This window comes from Xenopus laevis, chromosome 3S (genome assembly GCF_017654675.1).
Source record: "Xenopus laevis strain J_2021 chromosome 3S, Xenopus_laevis_v10.1, whole genome shotgun sequence".
NCBI lineage: Eukaryota > Metazoa > Chordata > Amphibia > Anura > Pipidae > Xenopus > Xenopus laevis.
This window is the reverse complement of record NC_054376.1, coordinates 8,250,682-8,267,291: the sequence shown is the minus strand read 5'-3', so window position 1 is coordinate 8,267,291 and position 16,610 is coordinate 8,250,682. Positions and strand designations below refer to the sequence as shown.

At 42.3% G+C, this 16,610-nt stretch overlaps 1 protein-coding gene across 1 annotated transcript in view; it reads left to right on the top strand.

Moving 5' to 3' along the window:
* Nucleotides 1–11,379, top strand: part of MGC82181 (protein) — a 37,460-nt gene extending 26,081 nt beyond the window's left edge. Inside the window, 6 exon segments of the mRNA NM_001091894.1 lie at nt 420–517; nt 810–884; nt 4,200–4,301; nt 5,046–5,138; nt 7,837–7,920; nt 10,966–11,379. Coding sequence (NP_001085363.1) covers nt 420–517; nt 810–884; nt 4,200–4,301; nt 5,046–5,138; nt 7,837–7,920; nt 10,966–11,031 — 518 coding nt within the window. The 3' untranslated portion in view covers nt 11,032–11,379.
* The last annotated feature ends 5,231 nt before the right edge of the window (nt 11,380–16,610 follow it).

Below are 16,610 nucleotides of genomic sequence, written 5' to 3'. Positions count from 1 at the left end.
CCACAGGCTTTCAGGTTGCTTCACAATGGACCCCACCAGGGGAGAAGGTCCCAGTGCAGTTGTACAATTTGCTTCCCTAGTACTTGCACCACTGAACAAGGAGCACATCTATGATATCAAATTCTAATATAATCTGCTACTACTGGGATGTATGAGAGGGTAGTTAATTAAGGAAGGGGCTTGTTTACACAGAGCTCATTATCTCCATTTGAAAAAACTTTTTTTCAACACAAGTCCCATTTTTTGTGCTCATGTTGCACAAAGGTGTATGCTGGTATGCTGAGTTGTCTGTAACCAAGAATACCCAAAGGGTTTTGCTGCTAAAATCTTAATTCAATTTGTAAATGACAAAATAACGTTTTTAAACTGAACATCATTCCCAAACTTAAAAGGTCCTTGTGTTATTCTTTCTGTTGCAGGTGTCTACATTCTGATTGGTGCCGGTGCTCTCATGATGTTGGTTGGATTTCTGGGATGCTGCGGTGCAATTCAGGAATCAGAATGCATGCTGGGACTGGTAAAGCGTTCATAATAATTATACAGCAGATACAATGCTCCTAACAAAGTTGACCCCTGCAGCTGTCAGATCCGAGGCAGTGAGTGGGTTATTGAGACTGAACATCTCTGCTCATTGCCCGAGCGCTTGCCCCATTCCTTTTCATTGGCCAAAGTCTGGAGCGACCATATTCCTTAAAAAAAAAAAAAAAAAGAGACCAGTAAAAGCCTCTTGTTAATTGGTTGCTATGGGTTACTAGGTCCACTAGTAAAACATTACTAAACATTAATACTGTATAATTTTTTTGTTCTAGTTTTTCGCATTCCTTCTGGTCATCTTTGCTATTGAAATTGCAGCGGGCATCTGGGGATTCACAAATAAGGACAAGGTAAGATCCTGTCTAAGCTAAAACAACTTTCCCCTCCATTCAACATGAATTGTCCGTTAGCCATTACAGTTCCTACTGCTAAATATTTACCAGTCGGACGGGGATGGCGGGACACCGAGAAAAAACCCGGTGGGTTCCCCCGATCGGCTGGGCCCCAAAAGAAAACAATGATGGTGCGCGGGGGGCCCTGGAAGTTTTGAACCCGGTGGGCCCCAATCAATACTCCATTCCGACCCTGAGTCAATCTATATAAAGCATTTGATACAGTGCCACACAGAAGGTTACTGGTTAAATGAAGGAATGTTGGCCTGGAACAGAGTATTTGTACCTGGATAGAGAACTGGCTAAAAGATAGACTACAAAGAGTGGTGGTAAATGGAACATTTTCTAATTGGACCAGTGTTGTTAGTGGAGTACCGCAGGGCTCTGTACTTGGTCCCTTGATTTTCAACTTGTTTATTAATGACCTGGAGGTGGCCATTGAAAGTACTGTTTCTATTTTTGCAGATGATACTAAATTGTGCAGAACTATAGGTTCCATGCAGGATGCTGCCACTTTGCACAGTGATTTGTCTAAACTGGAAAACTGGGCAGCAAACTGGAAAATGAGGTTCAATGTTGATAAATGCAGGTTATGCACTTTGGCAAAAATAATATAAATGCAAGTTATACACTAAATGGCAGTGTGTTGGGAGTTTCCTTAAATGAGAAGGATCTAGGGGTCTTTGTAGATAACAAGTTGTCTAATTCTGGGCAGTGTCATTCTGTGGCTACTAAAGCAAATAAAGTTCTGTCTTGCATAAAAAAGGGCATTAACTCAAGGGATGAAACATAATTATGTCTCTTTATAGGTCCCTGGTGAGGCCTCATCTGGAGTATGGGGGCAGTTTTGGACTCCAGTCCTTAAGAGGGATATAAATGAGCTGGAGAGAGTGCAGAGACTAAGTGCAACTAAACTGGTTAGAGGGAGGGAAGAGTTAAATTATGAGGGGAGACTGTCAAGGTTGGGGTTGTTTTCTCTGGAAAAAAGGTGCTTGTGAGGGGACATGATTAGACTTTACAAGTACATTAGAGGACATTATAGACAAATAGCAGGGGACCTTTTTACCCATAAAGAGGATCACCGTACCAGAGGCCACCCCTTCAGACTAGAAGAAAAGAACTTTCATTTGAAGCAACGTAGGGGGTTCTTCACAGTCAGGACAGTGAGGTTGTGGAATGCACTGCCGGGTGATGTTGTGATGCTGATTCAGTTAATGACTATAAGAGGGACTTGGATGATTTCTTGGACAGACATAATATCAAAGGCTATTGTGATACTAAACTCTATAGTTAGTATAGATATGGGTATATAGAATTTAATTAAAAGTAGGGAGGGGTGTGTGTATGGATGCTGGGTTTTCATTTGGAGGGGTTGAACTTGATGGACTTTGTCTTTTTTCAACCCAATTTAACTATGTAACTATATACAATTTAACATGTAGAGATTCATTTTTACTAGGAATGCACCGAATCCACTGCGAAAGATTCAGCCGAACTGAATCCGAATCCTAATTTTTTACTTCCTTGTTTTATGACAAAAAGTCATGCGATTTCCCTCCCTGCCCCTAATTTGCATATGCAAATTCGGATTCAGTTCCGCCGGGCAGAATGATTCGGCCGAATTAGATTCCTGCTGAAAAAGGCCGAATCCTGGCCGAAACCCGAACCGCATCCTGTATTCGGGGCATCCCTGATTTTTACTACACCCGACAATACTCCAAAATTAGATGTAAATAGGGATGTAGCGAACTGTTCTGCGGCGAACTTGTTCGCGCGAACATCGGCTGTTCGCGTCCGCCGCAAGTTCGCGAACGTCGCGCGACATTCGCCAATAGGCGTTCGCGTCAAGACCATTCGGTCGAAATCCTTCGATCGTTCGATTCGAACGATTTTCGGATGTTCGAAGTTCGCGAACTGTTCGCATTTTTTGCCGGTGTTCGCGAACGGCGTTCGCGAACACATACTCGGCGGTTCGCTACATCCCTAGATGTAAACTGTCGATCGGAAAAGTGCGCTGTGATTGGTCCGTGATGGATCCTTTATGTTTGCCTTGTATAGTTAGTGGGTTAGGACCAACGATTGTATCACTGCTGAGATGTGCAAGTACTAGAGGACGGTGTTACCAAACTGCACCCAACCAAAAGCCCTGTAGGGGTGTCATCTCCCCGAATAGTCCTATCGAATCTAAATTAGGCATTGGGTAATGTTGCATTCCATTCTGGCAGTTGGGGGTAAGCAGTGGATTAATCCAGGACCCTTGGGTTTGGCATCCCCTATGGTGGCTGATTCCATCCCCCCGTACTAAGTCATCAGTATGGGTCGGATTCAGGTTGAACATTTCTGATCCACTAGTAGTCAATGTAACATTAGCAATGGTATCCGGTAAAGGCTCACAACAATTGGTTGTTTCCACCAGCAGCGCATGTACCCAATCAGGGCCTAATTTGCTGCCCCTACTGCAGAAAATGGCGCTTAAAGGGATTCTATGGTGATTTTTATGTCCTTTTTATTCCTAGTTACACTTTAAATTATTCACTCTACAATATAACATTTCATTCCTGAACCAGCAAGTGTATTTTTTTAGGTGTAATATTGGTGTGTAGGTGCATCTCAGGTCATTTTGCCTGGTCATGTGCTTTCAGAAAGAGCCAGCACTTTAGGATGGAACTGCTTTCTGGCAGGCTGTTGTTTCTCCTACTCAATGTAACTGAATGTGTTGCAGTGGGACCTGGATTTTACTATTCAGTGTTGTTCTTAGATCTACCAGGCAGCTGTTATCTTCTGTTAGGGAGCTGCTATCTGGTTACCTTCCCATTGTTCTGTTGTTGGGCTGCTTGGGGGGAAAGGGAGGGGGTGATATCAATCAGTACAGCAGTAAAGAGTGACTGAAGTTTATCAGAGCACGAGTCACAAGCCTGAGGGCAGCTGAGAAACTGACAATATGTCTAGCCCCATGTCAGATTTCAAAAACGGATTTCAGTGCAGAATTCTGCTGGAGCAGCACTATTAACTAATGCGTTTTGGGGAAAAAAACGATTTTTCCCATGACCGTATCCCTTTAATGTTCTATGACTTATGTCATATATATGGTTTTCAGCACAGGAGAACATCCAGTGGTTTATGAGAATGGGATAATTGTCTTCTATCCTATCCTCCAATGTCTCATGGCGTACAATATATGTAACAAGAACTGGTGGTACCAACTGCTCGTGAGATAAAGTTCTAGGAATAGGAATAAAAATCACTTTATGTGTGTGTTTTGTCTCTCTGTAGGTCGTTGATGAACTAAAGACATTTTACCGGGAAACGTATGCAAAGTACATACAAACCAAAGATAGTTCCTTAAAGGAAACCCTAAAAGGGATCCACTTTGCTGTAAGTATTCTGGAGGGGTGTATTTGTATCTGTGTGTGTGTGTATGTATATATATATATATATATATATATATATATATATATATATATATATATATATATATATATATATATATATATATATATATATATATATATATATATATATATATATATATATATATATATATATATATATATATTTATTTATTTTTCCGTTTGTTTTCTTAAATCTATGTTGGGGTTTGCACAAACACTGCTAAACACAATACAATATATCAGTGGTGTAATGTGACAGAACCCCCAGCCCTAAACAAAAGGGTTTAGTAGGGGCAACTCTGTGATCACTCATTTGTAGGGATGGGCGAATTTATTCGCCTTGTTTCGCCGCGGAAATGATGCCCATAGACTTGTATGGCAACGCGCGTCAAAAAAAATTTCAGCATGCGTCAAAATCTTTTTTGACACCCATCGACTTTAATGGGCGTCGGTGACATTTCGCCGGCGGCGAATTTTTGACGAAACGGGTCAAATTCGCCCATCCTTACTCATTTGTAGTGGCCAGGGAAGTGGTGAAATGGACTAGGAAACCATATAGCAGACACCTGGACACCCCTGCGAATAGTGATGGTACTTCCGACATTATCCCATACCTGTGCTAATAAAAATATGTGTGTTTTAATAGCGATGATAAACATGGTTTTTAGATTATTATTATTATTATTATTATATGTATTAACAATTTCTTTTGTTTTCCCTCTTTCAGTTCGATTGTTGTGGAAATAACGGAGTACTTGACGCAGCCCTAACGGACATCTGCCCCAATAATCAAGGAATACTCAGTGCCCTCTCTGCACGGGTATGGCTAATGATAGCAGACGCTTAAAGGGATACTGTCATGGGAAAACATGTTTGTTTTTTGTTTTTTTAAAAACGCATCAGTTAATAGTGCTGCTCCAGCAGAAGTCTGCACTGAAATCAAATTTTCAAAAGAGCAAGCAGATGTTTTTATATTCAGTTTTCAAATCGGACATGGGGCTAGACATATTGTCAATTTCCCAGCTGCCCCAAGTCATGTGACTTGTGCTCTGATAAACTTCAGTCATTCTTTACTGCTGTACTGCAAGTTGATATCACCCCCTCCCTTCCCCTCCCCAGCAGCCAAACAACAGAACAATGGGAAGGTAACCAGATAGCAGCTCCTAACACAAGACAACAGCTGCCTGGTAGATCTAAAAACAACACTCAATAGTAAAAGTCCCACTGAGACTGATTCGGTTACATTAAGTAGGAGAAATAATAGCCTGCCAGAAAGTAGTTCCATCCTAAAGTGCAGGCACAAGTCACATGACTGGGACAGCTGGGAAACTGACTATATGTCTAGCCCCGTGTTAGATTTCAAAATTGAATATAAAAAAATCTGTTTTTTGAGAAATGGATTTCAGTGCCGAATTCTGCTGGAGCAGCACTATTAACTTATGCGTTTCGATAACATGTTTTCCCATGACAGTATCCCTTTAATTTTACTCCTGTACACTGATTTAACCCTCCACCCCTTAAAGGATACAGTTATTCACTAAGAACACTAAAACAGCATTAATTGAAACTGTCATATTTCATTTCTGGTTTGTTGTCATCTTGGTATTGGTAAAACATGGACTGGTCTGCCCGAGCATCTCCCAGTGGGCTTCAGTCCAAATGGGCCTTTCTTATATTCGCAGTAGGGCTATATAATACGGCTCTGTCTTTGGACCCTGGTAGGCCCAGCCTGAAACTGTCAGCTGCTAAATTGATACTGTTAAATTGTATTCTCCTCCTTCCACATTAGAGGTGAATGTTTTAGGAGGAGGGGACACCTCCTCCAGGTTATGCTTTTGTATCATGGATGCCATTTCCATGACCATTTAGAACAGGGGTCCCCAACCTTTCACATTCAAATGTAAAGAGTTGGGGAGCAACACAAGCATGAAAAAAGTCCATAGGGATGCCAAATAAGGGCTGTGATTTGGTATTTAGTAGCCTCTGTGTGGATTGGCAACCTATAGAAGACTCTGTTTGGCAGTACACCTTGTTTTTATGAAACCAAATGTTGCCCCCAAGCCTGGAATTTAAAAATAAGCACCAGCTTTGAGGCCACCGAGAGCAACATCCAAGGGGTTGGTGAGCACCATTGTTGCTCAAGAGCCATTGGTTGGGGATCACTGATTTAGAAAGACCGCCATCTTGCCTTGAGCAGTGTCTTCTCTTCCCCTTTCAAATGTCTTTCTTTGAACATTGGGCAAGTTCATTATGATGCACCCGTGGGCCAATATTCTGAACCATGATTTTGATCTCCAGCAGCTTGATCTCAAATAAGCTACAAGGGCTGCACTTAAATTAAGCGTTCCAGAAAATAGATCACACAATTCAGGTAGCCATGAAATACCTGCAGATCAGGTTTAAGACGGGAAGTCCTAGACTCCATGACCATGTTGTCAACCCGCGGGTACTCGGCTCAATTGCAGACTCTTATCAAACTTGCCTCCCCCAGTTAAAAGATCATTTTCTACCCCTGACCTGGCTGATCTGCCTCTAGAGTGACATCACTTCCAGATTTTGTCCCTGATCGAGTTAGAAACGAATAGGAATGCACCGAATCCAGGATTCGGTTCGGGATTCAGCCTTTTTAAGCAGGATTTGGATTCGGACGAATCCTTGTGCCTGGCCCAAACCGAATCGGAATCCTAATTTGCATATGTAAATTAGGGGCGGTAGGGAAATCGTGTGACTTTTCATCACAAAAGAAGAATTTTTTTCCATTTTTTCCTTTCCTGCTCGGTATTCCTGTTCGGTGTTCGGCCGAATCTTTCGCCAAGGATTTGGGGATTCAGCCGAATCCCAAATAGTGGTTTCGGTGCATCCCTAGAAACAAACAACTTGCAGCAGGGATGGGGAAGGAGCATTGTGGGTTAGTTGGTTCAAGAGAGGTTGTGGTCCAGTTTTTACACGGGTTTGTCTATTGGACCCGTGAATGATTCCAGGTCATGCCTCTAAATATAATAGGGATGCACCGAATCCACTATTTGGGATTTGGCCGAATCCTTTGTGAAAGATTCGTCCGAATACCGAACCGAATCCTAATTTGCCTATGCAAATTAGGGTTGGGAAAGGAAACAAAATATTTTTGTGATGAAAAGTCACGTGATTTCCCTACCGCCCCTAATTTACATATGCAAATTAGGATTCGGTTCAGCTGGGCACAAGGATTCGGCCGAATCCAAATCCTGCTTAAAAAGGCAGAATCCCAAACCGAATCCTAATTTGTATATGCAAATGAGGGTCGGGAAAGGGAAAAGGTGTCAACGTTTTTTTTTCACTTCCTTGTTTAATGGTGAAAAAGTCACGTGATTTCCCTCCCGTCCCCTAATTTACATATTCGGCCGGACACAAGGATTGCAGATCCGAATCCTGCTAAAAAAAAGGCCGAATCCTGCATTCAGTGCATTCCTAAAATATCATGTATATTGTGGATTTTGCCAATCTCATGTATAACTGTTTCTTTTATTTGTACCTTTCAGTCCTGTCCAGCTGTCATAGATGAAGTTTTCACCTCCAAGTTGCATATAGTTGGGGCAGTAGGGATTGGAATTGCCGTGGTCATGGTTTGTATTCCTTTATTACTTACTTTAATGTAAAATATGCCTTAAAGGAGAATTAAACCTTAAAAATCAATGTGGCTAAAAATGCCATATTTTATATACTGAATTTATTGCACGAGGCTAAAGTTTGAGCTTGTCAATAGCAGCAATGATCCAGGACTTCAAACTTGTCACAGGGGGTCACCATCTTGGAAAGTGTCTGTGACACTCACATGCTCAGTGGGCTCTGATTGGCTGTTGAGAAGCTAAGCTTAGGGCTCGTCACTAATTATCCAGCAGAAAATGAGCTTCCCTGGCTGTAATATAAGCTGATGCTACAGGTTTGCTGATTATTAAATTCTGATGCTAATTGCACTGGTTTCTGTGCTGCCATGTAGTAATTATGTGTATTAATTACTAATCAGCCTTATATTGTGACATTTCTATTCTATGTGTACTGTATATTGTGAGTGGGTCCCTAAGCTCAGTAAGTGACAGCAGCACAGAGCATGTGCAGTGAATCAGCAGAAAAGGTGATGGGGAGCTACTGGGGCATCTTTGGAGACACAGATCTTTACTGCTAAAGGGCTGTGGTTGCCTTGGGCTGGTACAGAAACCCAAAACATAATGTACAACATTTCTAGCTACTTCTTTAGTTCTCCTAAAGGGATTCTGTCTTTATTTTTATGATGTAGTTTTAATTTCTAAATTATCCTGTTTATACTTCAAATAATTCACTCTACAATATAAAATTTCATTCCTGAACCAGCAAGTGTATTTAGTTGTAATATTGATGTGTAGGTGCATCTCAGGTAATTTCGCCTGGTCATGTGCTTTCAGAAAGAGCCAGCACTTTAGGATGGAACTGCTCTCTGACAGGCCGTTGTTTCTCCTACTCAATGTAACTGAATGTGTCTCAGTGGGACCTGGATTTTACTATTGAGTGCTGTTCTTAGACCTACCAGGGAGCTGATACATGGTTACCTTCTCAGTGTTCTGTTGTTAGGCTGCTGGGGGGAAAGGGAGGGGGTGATATCACTCCAACTTGCAGTACAGCAGTAAAGAGTGACTGACGTTTATCAGAGCACAAGTCGCATGTCTGGGGCACCTGGGAAACTGACAATATGTCAAGCCCCATGTTAGATTTCAAAACTAAATATAAAAAAATCAGTTTGCTCTTTTGAGAAATGGATTTCAATGCAGAATTCTGCTGAAGCAGCACTATTAACCGATGCGTTTTTGAAAAAAAAAAATCCCATGACAGTATCCCTTTAAGGAGTCCAAGTAATCTATAAAGGTATTTGAAGGATTATGTTCCTCTTTATTCTGAAATATGAGGCTATTAAGTTGCAGAGAAGAAACGTCCTGAATTGTGGCAGCACCCCCTCCCCAAAGGCATGGGGCATGTCAGAAAGGAGGGTGGGGTTTAGACCGATTGGGGAGTGGTCAGGCAGATCAGGGGCATGGCTTAAATTGTCCCTTTTTTTTAATTATTTTTTTTAATCCCAGTTACCGGGGCAGCAAAAAGCTGGTTTTGGTAAATTTAAGAGCGGAGTTTCTGGTCACTAAGATAGAAATTTGGCTCTTCTAGTTCAGAGAGCGCTATTGCCCTGGAACCCCTCCTACACAGTAAAGATGAGCTGCGTTAAATTTGATTTTAAAAATATAATTCTTTAGTGAACAAAAATAAGGGCAATGGCGCACAACATGATAGTGTGACCCCAGGGCCAAAACTAGGGTTAGGCTGAGTTGACGGCTGCCTAATGCACAACTGCGTGGGGGCATAACTTGGAAGAGGTGAGCAAATTAGTCACCAGTGCAGGAGATGCGAGTGAGGGAGTGGCCAGCGAGTGAGGGAGTGGCCAGTGAGTGAGGGAGTGGCCAGCAGGGGGACCAGTGCCAATGTCCTAAGGTTTTTGGCTCAAGCTGCATGTTTGCAGTAATAAAATTGAATCTGATATTGCCCCTTCCTGGCAGGTGGGTAGGACGTTGGTATTGGTGAGAGGAGCCCACCAGATCCCCGAATGGAACAAACTATTTGCCTATTGCTAGGGTGGCCAGATTGCAAGGTAACTGGCCATTCAGCCCACAGGCTAATAAATGGCCATATAGAAACTTCATAGGGTTTATATTACACTGTGAAACCTTAACTTCTGGCACGGTTTCCCTTGCCATACAGGGCAGCCATCGAGGGAGAGTTGTAGGGGGCCCGAGGGTAAGGGGGGCCCTGGCAACGACACACTTACTTGATTAGCCGGGCCCCCCATCTTTCTGAGAGCTGCTGACTTTGGGAAGGCATGGACGTTTAAGGGGCCCTGGCCACCAATTTTCTTATAATGTGGGGGGGGGGGCTCTGGCCACCAATTTTTTTTTCTCAAGTCGGGTCCTAGCCACCAATATTTTTTAATGGGTGGGCCCTGGCCACAAATGTTTTTTATGGGGGGCCCTGACCACCAATATCTTTTTATTTTTTATTAACATGTGGGAACCCTAGGCACCAATATTTTTTTTTGTTTTTTTTTACTGTGTGGTGGGGGGTGGACCTGTGGGGTGGGGAGGGCGGACCTGTAGGTGGGGCTTGCGGTGGGCGCAGCTCAGGGGGCCCAGGAAATGTTGTCGTATGGGGCCCTGTGATTTCTGATGGCGGTCCTGGCACAGATTAAGGGTTGGGGCAGATTCAGGGACATTTAGTCGCCATTCGCCTCTTCTGCGGGGTGACAATCTCCCCGAACTTCCTTCCGTTTGCCTGAATGAAGAATCGCCTGCGCTAATGCACTTGCGGCGCTTTTGACGTGAGGCAACTTTGAAAATCGAAAGCGCCGCGAATGCATTAGCGCAGTCGATTCTTCATTCAAGCAGACGGAAGGCAGTCGGGGAGATTGTCACCCCACAGAAAAGGCGATTAGTCGCCACGCGACTAAATCTCCCCTAATCCGCCCGCAACCCTAAAGCGAAACTCCGAACCAGAGAATCTGGCTGCCATGCCTTGATCTTTGGCATATAACCAATTCAATTCGTTACTGTGTCCGTTTAATTACCTTAATTGATTGACTTCATCTGTGTTTGCAGATCTTTGGAATGATCTTCAGTATGGTCCTGTGCTGCGCCATCCGCAACAACCGAGAGATGGTATAACCGAAACCCACGCGGAAAAGTCCTTCCAGACGAGGGATTGTACCAAGAATTTTAGTGTTCCCAAGACATTTTTTCTAAAAAACAAAAACTAAAAAATTGCTGTGCTGTGTTTTTTGTTCATTTTAAAGAAAACCTTTTTTTTTTTAAAAAGCTTATGTCAGTTATATAAACCAATGATACAATGGTACACGATTTGTTGATAGGTTCAGAGCATATATATATATATATATTGTATAACTACAGCAGTGTACTCGATTTGTTTTTGTCTCACTTTTCTTTATATTGGTAATCAAGCTGTAACTTATGTTGAACAGAATTTGGTACGTATTAAAAAACAATAAAGTTCTATATACAGTGTATTGTTTCCTTTATTTTCTAACCTACAATCAAATACTTTCTATGATTAGTATGGTTGTATTTGGTTCTGTTGTGTGGTTCTTTACTAAAACTGCCCGAAGCTTCGGGCGACTTCAGATAACGAATCGTCGCGTGTGATTAGCGCCGGCAGTTTTTCATTTTAGCCGGCGCAGAGTCAGGAAAGGCATTTGGGCAGACGGGTCGCCGCAAAAACGAGGCGATTAGTTGCCAGGTGACCAATCTCCCTAAACGCCTTCCCTGACTCTGCGCATGCTTAAAATGAAAAAACGCCGGCGCTAATCACACGCAGCGGTTCGTTTTTTCGAAGTCGCCCGAAATTGCCTCACGAGGAAACTTCAGGGCAACTTCGGAAAACGAATCGCCGTGTGTGATTAGCACCAGCGTTTTTTGTTTTTTTTTTCATTTTAGCCGGCGCAGAGTCAGGGAAGGCCGCAAAAACGAGGTGATTAGTCGCCAGGTGACCAATCTCCCCAAATGCCTTCCCTGACTCTGCGCCGGCTTAAAATTAAAAAACGCCGGTGCTAATCACATGCGGCGGTTTGTTTGCCTCACAAGGAAGCTCAGGGCGACTTCAGAAAATGAATCGCTGCGTGTGATTAGCGCCGGTGTTTTTTTCATTTTAGCCAAATCCGGAAAGGCTTTTGCGGCGACCAATCTCCCCAAAAGCCTTCCCTGACTCTGCGCCAGCTTAAAATGAAAAAACGCCGGCTCTAATCACATGCGGCTGTTCGTTTTCCAAAGTTGCCCGAAATAGCTTCACGAGGAAACTTTGGAAAAGGAATTGCCGCATGTGATTAGCGCCGGCATTTTTTCATTTTCGCCGGCGCAGAGTCAGGGAAGGTGTTTGGGGAGATTGGTCGCCACAAAAACGAGGCGATTAGCCGACAGGTGACCAAATCTCCCCAAAACGCCCAGTGTGGCCTGACCCTATTATTCCCCCTTTCTTCACTATCTGGAAAGGAATAACACAAATTTGATAAATTTTTACTAAAACTACCCGAAGCTTCGGGCAACTTCGGAAAAACGTAGGTTGTATTTTGTTCTGTTGTGTGGTTCTTAACTAAAACTGCCCAAAGCTGGAAAACTAATCGAGGCGCGTGATTAGCGCCGGCGTTTTTTCATTTTGCCCAGCCCAGAGTCAGTGAAGGCGTTTGGGGAGATTGGTCGCCACAAAAACAAGGCGATTAGTCACCAGGCGACCAAATCTCCCCAAAAAGCCCGGTGTGGCCTGACCCCTAATATTCCCCTTTTCTTCACTATCTGGAAAGGAATAACACAAATTTGATACATTTTTCTTCATATTTTGATTAGGAATAGAATGTGCAGTGTTCCCATTTGTGTGTATGGAAATGAAAGCTATTACAGGTATAAGGATCCCTTATCCGGAAACCCGATATCCAGAAAGCTCCAAATTATGGAATGGCTGTCTCCCATACACTCCATTTTATCCGAATAATCCAAATTTTTAAAAATGATTTCCTTTTTCTCTGTATTAATAAAACAGTAACTCGTACTTGATCCCAACTAAGATATAATTAATCCTTATTGGAAGCAAATTGGGTTTATTTAATGTTTAAATGAATTTCCAGTAGACTTAAGGCATGAGGACCCAAATTACGGAAAAGATCCGTTATCCAGAAAACCCCAGGTCCCGAGCATTCTGGATAACAGGTCCCATATCTGGATTTTGAGCTTTATTTGCTTTTTAAAACACACTGCGATTATTCTGATCACAACTGTATGTGCACAATTGAACTGCTGCGTTGTCGTGACTGCATTATGGAATATAAGCCCCATATATAAATCACATATAAATCAAATTGTTTGTAAAGACCAGGCTGCAATTTTCCCTGCTGTTTTGGAGAAGTTGCAGCTACTGCGGTTTGTCATGTGCTCTGTGGGCAATAGATGAGTATTATCCAGCTTTAAGCCCAAGGGCCACATGTAAGTCATCTGATGGGTTTTTATGGTCTAAGACTTCTCCCAGACATTAAATATATTGCGTAGGGAAAATAATAGTTCATTGTGATATAACACAAGACGCTTACTCCGACCTCGTAAGAGGCAACTTTGTGATCGTACTGCCGTCATCCAACTGGAGGTTGTCTCAACCACCTATCACGAGGGAGATAATGATCCAGTTCAGGATTTTTTAGGCCTGAATTCCTCTTCACACTAAAGCTCCCCATAGTCTTCTTGCCGAACGACCGATTTTAGGGAAGTCCGACCAATCCTTCGATCTTACGATTTTTCGTCCGACATCTGTCGGGAAATTGATCGGCCAGGTCAAAAAAATCTTTGTCGGCCCCAGTGCAATGTATCTATGTTTGCAGGGCCAAGCAGGCAGCTCCCCTTTGTTTTCCTGGCAAATTGGTCTTTTTTAGTTGATGGTCAATTCGGACGATCGTTCCGAGAAGATCGTGGTCCCGTGATCAGGATCGGATCTTTTAAAAATCTCAACATCTATGGCCAGCTTAAGGGGCAGATTTATCAAGGGTCGAGTTTCCAAGTTCATGAGAGTTATTTTAAACTCCAATGAGTAAATTCTCCCAATTGCAATTTATCGAATTTGGCAAACTTGGGTGAATAGGATCAACCCGAAAATTTGAATCGAATGAGATACGAGTTTTTCTCCAAAAAATCCTCCAATGTCATGAAGGCTGCAAACAACTCCAGGATGTCTTCCGTAGGCTAATTTGGCAGGTTTAAAGAATAAATAAACCTTTAAAATAAGTGAATGTAAAATTGATGAGAGTGCTATTCTAAGCCCTTTTGTCATTTACATTCATTATATTATTTATTAAGGGATACATGTGCTGTTAATATGAATGAATTTTGTTCCAACAGCGCCACCTGCTGGTCAGTTTCTGATCAGTCTGACCACCAAGTAGTCAAGGAAGTTGTCAGGAGAAAGAAAGAGGCTGCTCTGATGTTCTTCTGCTTAGGAAAGATTTGAGAAAGGTTTCTAATTGTTTTCCTTAGCAGAAGAACATCAGAGCAGCCTCTTTCTTTCTCCTGACAACTTCCTTGACTACTTGGTGGTCAGACTGATCAGAAACTGACCAGCAGGTGGCGCTGTTGGAACAAAATTCATTCATATTAACAGCACATGTATCCCTTAATATCTTGGAATAAAAAGAAATTAAATAATGAATGTAAATAACACAAGTGCTTAGAATAGCCCCCTCATCAATTTTACATTCACTTATTTTAAAGGTTTGCTTATCCTTTAAGGTGGCGAATAGTCAAATTTGAGTTCTTAAAGGAGCACTGTATGATAAATCTTATAAATCAAATTAGAATTTTTTAAAACAACTCGAAAATTCAAATTTTCACTTTGACCCTTGATAAATCTGCCCCTAAAAGATAACATGAAATAATGTCTCGCAAGGTCCTGGAGTGGATCATTATCTCCCCCATGACAAGGGGTTGGTTGACGGCTCTGAACAGATGGCTTGTGAAAGGGGGGTGGTTGTCCAGCAGTGCGTAGTGTAGTGCCAGCTGCTTATATATCCCTGGTAAACAGGCAGCATTGTATTAATGGAGGGGACTAAGATGGAGCATAGAGACCTGTGCCGTTTTTAAAAAAACATTGCACTTTGTTCCCGTGGCCACACATAATAAAATACCTTTCTTATTAAGCTTCAATAGTGTGGAAGATGAGGCCAATGCTTCTACAAAACAATGGTTTGACAATTTCTCATGGTTTTTCTTTTATAATTCACATTTCCTGGTATTCCCACTTATATGTGGAACACTTAATTGTTTTCCGTTCATGAGATGGAAGCGTTACACCTAGGTGTAGGTGTTGGATCCAGAAGTGAACAATTTGTAATACTGTACGTGTACTTGTAGGGTATAGAGGCTGAAATGTATAATCTCACTGCACTTTGTACACATGTTGACTCTTCAGGAGTAGAATGGCCTTAAAAATGTGGATGCTGAGGGATTTGGAGGATACAGCATAGGTGAGGGTAGGTAGGCACAATCTGGGAAATAATGGAAGACAATAATTTAGAACCTCATGTCACACCTCCCAATGTTCCTAATTTGAGAACGGAGACATTTAATGTCAGTTCCTGATATGTTCACACCATGTCCAATCACATTCCTATCCTGCTTCAGAGCCCACTCATGTTTCTATAGTCCACCCTTATGGTGACAAATAGTCATATGCAGTGTGGTTTCTTTCATGGTTCCGTCACTATTCATCATGCAAACAAACTGTAGTCAGGCAACAGCACAAGGGGGAAAAGTCAACTATGAATCAGTGATTGCAAACTCAGAATGTCCCTGATATTTTTGTTTTGCCACTGATTACAGGAAATACAAATGGAGAAGATAAGAAACAGACAGTATTAAGACAAGCCAGAGAACGGTACGAGCCAAGCTCTAGTACAAAATCCAGAAGAATATAAGCCAAGCCAGCCATCAGAAGCCAGAAGGAACCAGCAAAGAAGCAAAAGACAGTAGACACAACCGGATCACTATAAAACAAAAACAAAGTGTAAATCTGAACCAGGATAGGCAGTGGCTTAATTACCAGGGGTGGAACTCCCTTGGGGCCCACCGGAGCCACAATAAGTTTTATAGCGGTGAGCCAGTCCAACAGGTCCAACCAGGTGTCGGTGGACCCTCTTTCTTCTAACCATTTAGCCTATTTCATGGTCATTTCTTATTTCTTTATGGGGGGAAATGCTGAATAATGGAAGAATATAGTAAGTAGAAATAAAATACTAGGAGAATGAAGAGGTTGAGCGAGGAGAGGAGGAAAAGTAGTGGGCTATGGTTTTCTGGTGGGCCCCTGGTATCTCAGTCCGACACTGCACAGACATGTGATGTTGGGCAAATGGTGTCAGCCGAAATCATGAGCCTTGGTTGACACTTATGTGTATGGCAGCCACCAAAAAAGTTGTTTAATGTGTAAAATAAAAATTGCTAAAAAGTTTTCTACCTAGTAATAGGGTGGACAGTTTTGTGTCAAAAATAACTATTTACCATTGCCTTACCTGCCTTTATAAACAGGAGATGTTACATGTGTTGCTTTAATAGAAATTTCCCCAAAATTCTTATTATCACTAGGCTGCCATTCCAGTTCCAATGGCTGCTCTTAGCTACTGTTCAGGAGAGTTAGCTCCAAGCACTGTGCCTGCAATGCTTATCTTGTAGAGGACGGCCAACAGTTTGGTGGACCTGAGAGG